At 35.0% G+C, this 11,557-nt stretch overlaps 2 protein-coding genes across 4 annotated transcripts; one reads left to right on the forward strand and one right to left on the reverse strand.

Annotated features, from left to right (window-relative positions):
* LOC129809989 (uncharacterized) lies at positions 1-4,274 on the reverse strand. Of its 3 annotated transcripts, none has more exons than XM_055860170.1 (3): positions 2,744-3,033; positions 1,038-2,678; positions 1-970 (listed from the first exon to the last, which is right to left on the reverse strand). In XM_055860170.1, exons 2-3 carry the CDS (start codon positions 1,189-1,191, stop codon positions 72-74), a joined length of 1,053 nt encoding a protein of 350 aa, XP_055716145.1. In that variant the 5' UTR covers positions 1,192-2,678; positions 2,744-3,033; the 3' UTR covers positions 1-71. The 3 variants fall into 3 exon arrangements, 2 of the variants coding, with proteins under 2 accessions (XP_055716145.1, XP_055716144.1); XR_008752693.1 differs by lacking the exon at positions 1-970 and adding an exon at positions 4,065-4,274 and having other exon boundaries at positions 1,641-2,678; positions 2,744-3,998; XM_055860169.1 differs by lacking the exon at positions 1-970 and having other exon boundaries at positions 1,641-2,678.
* A 2,114-nt stretch (positions 4,275-6,388) lies between these two features.
* Positions 6,389-7,755, forward strand: LOC129809990 (putative nuclease HARBI1). The gene is made up of 2 exons (XM_055860172.1): positions 6,389-6,614; positions 6,671-7,755. Exons 1-2 carry the CDS (start codon positions 6,493-6,495, stop codon positions 7,644-7,646), a joined length of 1,098 nt encoding a protein of 365 aa, XP_055716147.1. The 5' UTR covers positions 6,389-6,492; the 3' UTR covers positions 7,647-7,755.
* Positions 7,756-11,557: the final 3,802 nt, after the last annotated feature.

Raw genomic sequence — 11,557 nt, forward strand, 5'->3', positions numbered from 1 at the left:
TGACAAGTAACTTCACATTTTATTAAGTTCAACATCCTCCTGCAATTTTTATCCTATTTTTCTCATGCTTCTTACTGATTGTATTCGGGCAATTTAGCAGCTAGAGTTTCCACAATTATCGTTTGTATTTCCGTGAATTTCTCCTGAGACATTCCCGATTTTATTATTTGCTGGGAGAGATCAGCGAAGAAGTAATCGACGGCTTTTTCGTGTTCTTGTTTGACATCCAGCACAGAATTCCTCTCATTGTTATATCCCTGTTGACGATTTGTATTGGAACACTGAGTTCCGGATGGAGTCGAATTTGGCTGATAGGAAGTGGTCTGGGAAGGTGGAGTAAGCCTCTGGGTGCTCTGGGTTTTAAAAACTGGTTGAAAATACGGTGGTCTATATGGGCGGCATATTGTTGGATCCTGCATAGCCGGACGATAGTTCTGAACTCCATATATTTGTTGAGGATACGGCATTTGGAAGGCCGGTCGGAAATTTGGTCTTTCAAAAGCCGGTTCGAAATTTGGTCTCTGAAAAGCCGGTTGGGAGTTCTGTATTGGGGCAACTTGTTGATGATTCAGTTCTTCAAATACTGGTTGGAAGGTTTGCCTTTGGATATTGTGAATAGGAATCAGTGGATTTTCAGTTGACTGATTCATTTCGAATGGTTGCTCAGTGTCCGAATCCGAAGGTGGACATCTCAGTTCTTCAATGTCCGGAGACAATTCACGACTGATGGGTGTAAAATTTTTGATTGCCTGTCTCTCTTCATTTGAAAGATTAGGATTTCTTAGTAGATTCATTTTAGCTTCATGTAATCGAATATGAGGCTTAAAGTGACGCATATCCTTAACTAATCTGACTTGATTCCGCTTGAGTTTCTTCTTTCGGATTAAACACGTTTTCTGGCATTCTAATCTAAGATAGTACTCTTCGTATCTGGTGAACAGTTCATCCCATTTCTCCCTGCACTTCTTAGCTGCAATAAGACAAAGATATCTGGTAGGAATTCGAAAAATGTAAAGTTCACTGAAAGGAACACTTACTAGGTGCTCCAAATTCTTTCGATACTTTCTGCCACATTTGGTTCCGGACAGCAGGATTGTTGTAACCCTTATTATTTACATCGTAGAGACAAGGATACTTTTGCACGATTCTTATTAACTTTTTACTTTTCTTGTAAATACAATCTTTATCCATTTTTTTTTATTATAAAAATCGTTCAAATCTATACCGTTTTTTTGCGAATGGACCGAAGACCGAATGAAGAATAGCGGTAGCACACTTGTACTAACATCTCAAAAAGAAATCAGCTGTTCATTTGAAAGCTTTTCGAAAATCAGCTGTTTTAAATTGATGTGATTTTTTCCTGAAAGTTCATTTCAATCTAAAGCTTTTTTGACTTACCTAAAGAACCTAGGGCTTTTGGATCATTTTAGGCTCTTCGGTTACTTCAAGCCCTTCAAGCTTTTTAGTAATTTTGGAAGGTTTCTGATTATTATTATTATTTAGAGGACTTTTCCTGAAATTTTGGATTTTGTTCATGTAGCTTTGTTTTGTTTCCGTTCTTCAACAAACTCCAATGCTGCCAATATTGTGAAAATAAAGTAGTCCGCGGATTGACGAACTATTCAATAAGAAGTCCCAGATATTGCAAAGATTGCAAATACTTCGTTTTAATTAATTTCTTCTATACAAATTTTCTCGTGCTCCTCATTGATTGTATTCGGGCAATTTAGCAGCTACAATTTCCACAATTATCGTTTGTATTTCCTTGAATTTCTCCTGAGACATTCCTGATTTTACAATTTGCTGGGAGAGCTCATTGAAGAATAAGTCAATAGACTTTTCGTGTTCCTCTTTGACATCCAGTACAGACTTCCTCTGGCCTATTACAATTAAGTTTCTATATTTCTCATTGAGATATTCCTTATGACGCTTTGCTTTGGATTGGGTTCCTGATGCAGTCGAATAGGTAGCATTACTTGGAGGGAAATTTGGTTGAAAAGGTGGCTGCGGTGGCTGATAGGAAGTGCTCTGGAAAGTTGGTATAGCCAACTGGGTTTCAAAAACTGGTTGAGAATACAGTGGCTCAGATGATGGAAGGCACATTGAAGGATCCGGAACAGCCGAATGATAGGCCTGAACTCCATAGAATTGCTGAGGATTCGGCATTTGGTAAACCGGATGGGGGTTTTGCATTGGAAAAACTGGCAGAGGATTCGGTATTTCGAAAGCCGGTTCGAAATTTGGTCTCTGAAAAGCTGGCTGATGCATTGGAAAAACTTGCTGAGGATCCACTAACTGGAAAGCCGGCTGAGAGGGTTGCACTGGAAAGTTTTGTGGAACTTTATTGGACTCTTTCTTTTTGGGCAGTCGTTCAGAGTCCGGATTTGAAACTCGCGGTTTTTCAGTGTCCGGGGACGATCTACTCCTGAATTCAAAATCCATGATTACCTGCCTTTCTTTAGTGGTATATTCAGGATTTTTTAGTAGATTTTCTTTAGCCTCACTTAATCGAATATGAGGCTTGAAGTAACGCATGTCGTCAATTAAATTAAGCTGATCCTTCTTGAGTTCCTTTTTTCCCAGGAATAAATGGTTGTACATTTTCTGGCACTCTAATCTAATGTAGTACTCTCCGTATCTGGTGATAAAGTCTTCCCATTTCTTCTTGCATTCCTTAGCTTTAAGAAAAGAAAAAGGATTAGTTTGAATTCGGAAATATAGTTCTGGGAGATGGTAGACTTACGTGGTAGATCACCAAATCTTCTCGACAGTTCCTGCCACATTTCGTTCTGGAGAGCAGAAATGTTGTAACCCTTATGGTTTACATCGTAGAGACAAGGATATTTTTGCAAAAGTTTTATGAATCTTGCACTTCTCTTGTAAACAAATTCATCATCCATATTTTACAATTTTCGAGTTTACACTAATTTTTGATTTGTTTGCGATCAATCTGATTAATCGTTCCGTCGCTTTTTTTTGTGAATGAAACCTGATGAAAACAATCAATGACACAGGTACCAACATTTCACAAAGAAATCAGCTGTTCATTTGAATGCTTCTCGGAAATCAGCTGTTTTTTTGAAAACAAAATCTTTAAAATTTATTTTTATTATTCCTTTATTTTTGTTTAAATGGTATTTTTCCAGAAAGACCTTTGAGGATTGATACTTTTAAGTTTGAGAAATTATTTGGCGAGATATTGGCTCTCTTTATCTGCTGAGAGACGCTTTTGAAGAAAAAATCGACTTCCTCAGCATTCGCGGGCTTCTGAATCACCGGAGGAGCCTGAGGCTTTTGGGTTCCCTGAGGCCCTTGGATAACTTCAGGCTTCTGGTTTCCTTGGGGCTTTTCTTCCACCTTAGATAATTTCTGAGTGACTGGAACGGGATTTTTGTTCATTTGAGGCTTTTCCTGGGGCTTCTGTGGTATCTCAGGAACTTTCGAGTCATCTACCCAGTTTTCAGGTAAATCATCAAGTGAATAATCTTCTGAAAAATCGTCTCTTCTCCTTTTCAAATTGGGTTGATTTTTAGGAATTGGCTGTTTACGCTTAGTCTGGTTAGGGATGCTTGCGCAAGATGCAGTCTTGATAGGTTCCTGGTTATTGGCTGGAGCCACTGGAGGGATATTTGCGACTTGTGATTGAGAAGGCCCTTGAGCAGCCTGATCCTTATCAGCCTTGAGCATTTCTTGTTGCCACAATATTTTCCTAGCCTTCTTGCTAAGATTCTTAGTTTTCATTTTAAAGGCCCTTTTATCTTCAAACTTCTTTTTTTCCACAGGATCATGTATCCTCTGATAAGTCTTAATAATGTTTTTAGCCCTTTTCTGAGCCCGTACCAAATGAATGCGGTCTTTGTAAAAGGGCAACATGTCATTGTAGTAAGGAAAATTCTGTTTTGGAAATCCCATCTGCACCATTTCCGGGGTAGTCACCATGACATGGTGGATACCAAATTTCATGTACAAAGACATGTATGTAGCTCTGCATTGAGGACCTAGGAGAAACAGCCAGAGACTGCAATAAAATCCTTTTTTTTAGAGAATTATAAATATAAACTTACCAGGGCGGCCTAATCTCTGCCCGATATCATCCCATGTTTTATTGTTTGCTTTTTCATGGAAGAAAAGCTTGTTCTTCCGATCGTACAAAATTGGATACTCTTGCACGATATTAATAATCTGCTTATTGAAATCCATTTAGCCTTAGCCTCCCGGTCCGGAACTTGAACACAAAATCACGAGCAGTGCTGCCAACATTTGAATACAAAAGTGGTTTTAGAGAGCGAAGGTTAACAGCTTTTGCAGAATTGTCGATTTTTGGGAATTTTAAGTACAAATTTTAATATTTTTTAAAATAAGTTTTGGAATCCTTCGGATGCATAAGAAGGTGCAAATTTATTTTTTAGCAAGCAAATTGTAAAGCTAGTGATAAGCCTAGATCAGCTTATTGTAAGTGAGATTCTTAACGTGAGCAAACTCGGATTGTATGCAAATTCGATCTGGAACTAAAGATGAGAGATATTATACAACAATTTGGAATCAAATTTCTGAAAAATTGCAAACTTTTTATTTAAAATAATATATCTAGGATGTAAATGAACTGACAAATAGATGATGGTGGAATACAGAAGACCCTGCGGTGAGACAATTTGATACAATATCTTTTTTTAAATTTATTTTTCATCAACCATTAATATTTACTTGGTAACCCTTTGACTTCTATTAAATTATAACCAATACCACGTACTTCAAAGCAAGTTCGAAACGTTTCGGAATAAAATAGAAAGTCTGCTAGACGTTCTATTTTAGTCGAGACACAAATGGGAGTATTATAACAGCCTACTGGGAGATTTTATTCAGACACAAACCTCAAGGGGAGATTTTCCAAGACTCGCCGGTGCATAGCACAGTGGGGTGCATTTAAAAAAAACCCTCGCTTAAAAGCAGGCATATTGTTGAATTTTGTGAACTTCAAACCCTCGTATCTCCGGTTCTATTCTAACCACAGCGAACCCACGCCATTTTTTTGGAAACTTCATAGCCTAAACTACAATACTCTAATATTTGATTAATTTGCACAATACAATGGCGATTTTTGAGAAAAATGAATTTAAATTTTGATGAATTTTGACTTTTTGAATTTTCATCTGAAAGTACTCATCGAGACGAAACCAAAAACTCAAAATTTAGGTCAAAATGTTAATTAGAACCGGAGATAGAGGCCGGTCAATTTTCGAAATTTTACCCCTTATAGCTCGGGTCAGGGCTTATTGATCCACTTAAGTAATTTTTTGTTTTATAGGTATAATCTGCGGCTACAACATACTAAAATTTGAGCCTAATGCACAGTAGAGTACTTGAATTATTTCACTTAGAACATTGAACAACTTTCTTTTTAATAAAAGTGCTCCTAGCGGTGGTTTTATGAATTTCCTATGTCAAAAGGGAAGTGGTATATTTCATGAGAGCTTTCCAAAACGCCCTCACTTTTTAAATTCTGACAATTAGAACCAGAATATTGTGGCATTATGGTTCGGGTTCGGGAGACCTTAATTTTGATACTTTTATACCCAGCTATAACATACTAAAATTTAAGCCCGATCGATGCCATAGGGGCGGAGCTATTGAGAAAACAAAAAAAAAGTGGTATTTAAAATGGCACTTTGTCGAAAATTGCAAGTCGATATCTTTCTTAGTTCGGGAGATGGTCCAAAGAGCGGCCGGACGGACGGATGGAAGGGAACGGTTTTTAGCCATCGATATATTCGTGACCAGGAAGTGGCTAAACACATTTTGGCAAAGTTTGAGCCCGATCGGAGGACATGAAATTTTGGTAGGATTACAGGAGCTGATATTGTTAAGAATCCACCTTTTCTTCTTCAGGCACAAGAATGTCTTCGTTACGGCGTTATCACACTTGCACATTAAAATTTTAATGTGATTCACATTAATTGTCGCTTGTGAGCGTCCAAATATGTTATTTGTGTCTTTGAGTCACTTAATATTTGGGGTTTTTCTATTTATTGATAAAGAAGTGGACTTGGCCTGCAAAAATAAGTTTAAATTTACCTAAAGCATAAATATTTTTCACATTAAAAAAATTAAAGAGAAAATCGCATTAATTTTTCGCATTAATGCTATAAATCAATTTATATCAAATTTTGCGGCCCAAGTCTACCTTTTTATCAACAAATAGATCAAATTTTGAATATAAAATGATTCAAACACACAAATTACACATTTGGACTCTCACCAGCGACAATTAATGTGAATCATATTTAAATTTTAATGTGTCAAGTGTGATAACACAGTTAAGTTAGTTAAAAATTTTAAATTTATTGCTAAGAGTTGCTCAGTTCTATGTTATTTCATCGAAATTGCAGCATTTTTTTGCAATCCCCGCCATTGCGACTTCGTTACATGTTCGAACGTGTTATGCTGTGCTCTGTGGAAATTTTATGAAAAATCAGGGAAATCTCGTGAAAGAATATGTCACTTCGTCCTCATCGCACTGTTCGTGAACTCTTGAAGATCTTGTTGAAGAGGCAAGCTCGTTTGGAGAGGCGCCTTCTGCGAGATCCAACCAATCCTTTTACTCTTCCTCAAACAAGGTACTAACAAAGTAATTTTTCCCTGTTCCTTGAGGCTAATTTTGCATTGTTTCCAGGTTCAGGAAACTCTTTGGCTTCCCTCCACTCCTGGCGAAGGAATTCATCGATGAATTATCACCTCTAATAAAATTGAATCGCCAATACAGTGCTCAGAGCGGTCAAAGGGTACCGCATCATCTTCAAATTCTCTGTGTCCTGAACTTCTTCACCACTGGAAGTTATCAAAGGCCACTGGGAAGGATGAGTTTATTCTGGATGATAACGGAAGACATGGCCATGGGTTATGTTGAGAAAATATGCCACACTATTGAGAAATACATGTACTCCAAGTACGTCTCATTCCCATATTCCAACAACCAGGCAATTCCGATCAAGGAAAAGTTCAAGCAATCAACTGGTCTTCCTGGAGTTGTTGGGATCATCGATGGATTTCACATCCCCTTCACGGGTTACCTGCCAACTCGCGTGAATGACTACTACAACACGCTGGGGTACTATTCGCTGCTGTGCCTGATTGTCTGCGATGCAGATTCCCGGGTGATCTTTTGCGATCCTCGGTATGTTGCGAATTGTACGGAGTGGACGGCATTGGAAATTTGCAAAATACTTAAGAGTCTCGAGAGGATCTATCGACAGGATCCACAGACTTGGCTTTTGGGGGATTTGGGCTATCAAATGACTAAATTCACCGTTGTCCCATTTCAAAATCCAGTTTTTGGAATCGAGGAGAAATTCAATGAAGTCCACGAGAGAGTCAGGAGCCAGATATCTCGCTGTTGGGCTATGATGAGGGGGCAGTGGAAGTGCCTGTCCAATCGCGACAAACCCATAAACTGCAATCACGACAACGCTATATTCCTTGTCCATTCTGTCTGCGTTTGCCACAATTACCTGCTCAGCCACAATGTTCGGCCACATGAAGCTGATCTCAGGGATCCGCTTCAGCCACCAACTCGTGTGTGCCGTAAAAGGCCCACCGAACGTGCCAGAAATCACCTCATGTACTATATTGCAGACCATCACATTCAATAAGATCATTGAATGCAGGTCTATTCTTTGATTCCATTTACTTCCAAATAGAAAATTTAATGTTATCCTGAAGTATTATTATTTTTTTTGAATAAATACCTTGAAATCCGAATCATCTTAACTGTGTTATCACACTTGCACATTAAAATTTTAATATGATTCACATTAATTGTCGCTAGTGAGTGTCCAAATGTGTAATTTGTGTCTTTGAATAATTTTACATTCAAAATTTGATCTATTTGTTGATAAAAAGGTAGACTTGGCCCGCAAAATTTGATATAAATTGATTTATAGCATTAATACGAAAAATTAATGCGATTTTCTCTTTAATTTTTTAATGTGAAAAATATTTATGCTTTAGATAAATTTAAACTTATTTTTGCAGGCCAAATCCACTTCTTTATCAATAAATAGAAAAACCCCAAATATTAAGTGACTCAAAGACATAAATAACATATTTGGACGCTCACAAGCGACAATTAATGTGAATCACATTAAAATTTTAATGTGCAATGTGTGATAACGCCGTAAAATTTCATTCGTTTTTAACAGTTGAGAAAAAATTATTGGATTTATCACAGATTTTTGTTTCAGCTCATCTATAAAAAATTAAGTCTGAGGTCTATTTTATACAATTATTCAGTTTACAAATTTATTATTCAGGTGAAAAATGTCTATTCAGACGAGCTAGAGACAAGGATAATGTTGAAAATGGAGAAAAAGCGTCTTAAACATTTCAACAAATAATTTTAATTTCTCTTAAAAATAAGATCAGCTTCATATTAAAAATAAAAGTTTTTCTTAAGAGAAAATGTTGCTCAGTTCGTTGATCCCGCAGTAAATTTGTTTTCAAAATATATACGTTACCATTAATCGTGCTACAGTGGCGGAAATAAGAATAATTCCACCCCTTAATCCTTAAAGAAAATCAACAAAAAAAGAAATGTCAATAAAAATTCATACGTAGACCATAACGTCCTTTCATGCCAACATAAAAAATCGACATTTTGATACTTTATTCTAAGTACAGTGAGACCTCGATAAAGCAACCCCCAATAGAGTCAATCTCCATTATTTTTTTTAAACTATTTTTACTATTTTGTTTACTCTACGGACTCTGATAGAGTCAACTTGGACCCAAATTGACTCCGATAGAGTCAATTTGTCCTTTATTATTCAACTAATAATATTATATGATTTTATCGAAATTAAAATCAGTGTTTTGGCGTATCAATGTAACATTTTTAGCACAAGAAACACATTTATGTACGTATACATGGCAATATTATGATAAAATTCGTATAATTAACCGTGTAATCATTTTTCATCAAAATAATTTTCTTTTCGTGATTTTAAGCGTTTTGATTGAAAGTTCTTTTGTCTTAAGATTTTTTATTAAGCTTATGATCGCAATGTAAGGAATTTTGATCCATCATTAATTTGTAATGGCCTCTACACATTAAAAGCAATTTTTGTCAAAAATTTCTTTTTTGAAGGAAATTCCCTGCAGCGTTGTAGGGAAAAACGTCAAATTTCTGTCAAAAGCGCAATTTTTGACGAAAATTGCTCTCAATGTGTAGACGCCTTAAAAGAGTAATGTAAACAAAAAAAAAATGAACTCGAATTACAAAAAGAAAAACGTACAGAATGCTAGAATTTTTGAGTATAATACAGTGTAGAAACTTTTTCTAAATTTATTCAAACTGTTTAAATAAATTACTTGTTTAAAAAAATGTAACATAATAAACTATGATAAAAATTACCCTTCTAAAAAAAATGTGTAAATTTATTCTAAGTTACATTATTAATTTAAAACTACCCCCCGGCAAGTTGTTTTTTTTTATATGGAGTTGATTTAAAAGTTTAGTGTCTCAAATGAAAATTTGGTTCAAAAACAATAATAAGCAACAGAAAATTAAAATTTGTAAGAGAAAACGGTTAAAACTTCCTTAACCTTCCTTAACTTCCCTTAACTTCCTTAATAATAAAAATTAAACTGGGAAACATAATCAATGATAAGTCTTACATCTAATCTAGGAAAGTCCAATGGAGTCTGATTCGGTGTATTTTGTGCTTCTATGAACGATAGGGATAAAAATAGCCTAAAAATTTAAATAATTTTTTTTAACAATACCAATGAATAATATTTTTCGCTTTAATGAAAAATATTACGTATGAGTATTGTAGTTTTTATTGCCAAAAGGATTTTGCTTAACAAATATTAGAAGTATAAAAAATAAATAAAATCAATTATGAATTTGAAAATTAAAAAATTCACCATTTTTGAGCTCAAATATTTACTACATAGCAAATAGTTAGAGACTTGCAAAAAATATTTTAGATTCCTTCAACCTTCTACTTTACAAGTATGTACAGACATAAGAAGAAAATAACTTTGGGTAGTCAGGAAAAATTATTTTCTTTATGGGACACCGGTGTTCAAATCGTCCTTAAAGGGTTAAGTGCTGAATGGTTAAGGATATTGACTTGAAGTCTTCAGACAATCTCCCATAAGTCAACTTGAAGATTATTAATATAATCCTCTTTTCCGTCTCACCCCTCCCCTTCATCTTCCTAAAAAAATCCGTATGATGTGTTTTCTTGTAATCACAGACAATACGATTTTGGATGGTGAAAGGGCGGGATGGGAACGAAATGAGAGTCTTATTAATAATGCTCCGGTTTACTTAGGGGGTCGTCTGAAGGCTCTAAAACTCTAAATCAATATCTAACCATTTAGCGCCGATATTACAGAACATGAATAAAATGAGTAAAATTGGTTTTATTGCTCTTTTTGTGAAGCTTAGAGCCATAGTTATGGCATAATGAAATAACCATCAATCTCTTCTTTTATACGCTAAGAAATTCTAATTAATCACGATAATTGCATTTGAATTTTTAATGATTAAGTATTTAACGGAGGTCTTATAGAAAAAATGAAAAAAAAAAATCTTTATGACATCTTTTCCATATCTTAACATCGTGGATGGACTTCAATATTACCACATCGAGAGTATTTTATACTTATGATATTTACTAATTATAAAAACATTCCATAAAATCATCCCCTAATCTTGAAATTTTGCCAAAACATATAACTGTTTTTGGGCCAGAGGGGGTAGTATTTATGGGTTAATTAAATAAAATATTTTACTATCGTGTTGAATTTATCAATTATCTAGTACAAATGTAAAATAATACCCCATTCCAATTGATTTTTTTTCAGACTCCGATAGAGTCAACAAATCCAATAGAGTCAACAGGCTTGGAAGTAATTAGTTGGCTCTATCGAGGTCCAACTGTATTTTTAGAAATATAATAGAATTTTGTTTTTTAAGCTGGAAATAAGTATAATTTCACTCAATAAATTAAGCGCTAGGGTATTTATTTTTGACCAAATTTAGGTTAATGTCCTTTAATAATTTCATTTTTAATTAAAATTAATAAATTAAGTTCCATTTTTTAAAGTTTTGCATTAATTTTTGCCGAGATATCGTAGGAAAAATATTTAACGAACAAAAGTAAAGGGAAAATTTAAGTTTTGGTGGTGATGAATTTTAAGAACTAAGAAAAATGACTAGGTCCTATCAGATAATTGTCAAATTTATCAATATATCCGCCTTACATGCTTCTTAAGGTACCCTAAATAAAGGTCTATAATCTTCTGTTGTTAGAGGCCAAACGAGCTTTTTGATTCTAACAGTGTTGCTTTTCAGTGGAAAAAGGAACTTTTTCACCAAAATTTGATTGGAAAACGATGCTTTCTGTTTAGTCTGGTTATGTCCTGATGCTTTTGTCCCAAAATGGCATTCGTAAGTGACCTTGGGTCAATGTCGCATGAAAACTAAAAATTATTGCAAAAAAGGCTTTTAACTTAACAGTTTGATCAATATGACATGTTTTACGCTATTTGA

Source organism: Phlebotomus papatasi, chromosome 1 (assembly GCF_024763615.1).
Source record: "Phlebotomus papatasi isolate M1 chromosome 1, Ppap_2.1, whole genome shotgun sequence".
NCBI classification, from domain to species: Eukaryota; Metazoa; Arthropoda; class Insecta; order Diptera; family Psychodidae; genus Phlebotomus; species Phlebotomus papatasi.

What these genes read in the sequence shown, in the direction of transcription:
- LOC129809990 (XM_055860172.1), top strand. Translation starts at nt 6,493, where the DNA reads ATGTCACTTCGTCCTCATCGCACTGTTCGTGAACTCTTGAAGATCTTG. An exon ending in TTTACTCTTCCTCAAACAAG is followed by an intron (nt 6,615 to 6,670) that starts GTACTAACAAAG and finishes CATTGTTTCCAG; the next exon opens with GTTCAGGAAACTCTTTGGCT.
- LOC129809989 (XM_055860169.1), bottom strand. Translation starts at nt 2,900, where the DNA reads ATGGATGATGAATTTGTTTACAAGAGAAGTGCAAGATTCATAAAACTT. An exon ending in AAGATTTGGTGATCTACCAC is followed by an intron (nt 2,679 to 2,743) that starts GTAAGTCTACCA and finishes CTTTTCTTAAAG; the next exon opens with CTAAGGAATGCAAGAAGAAA.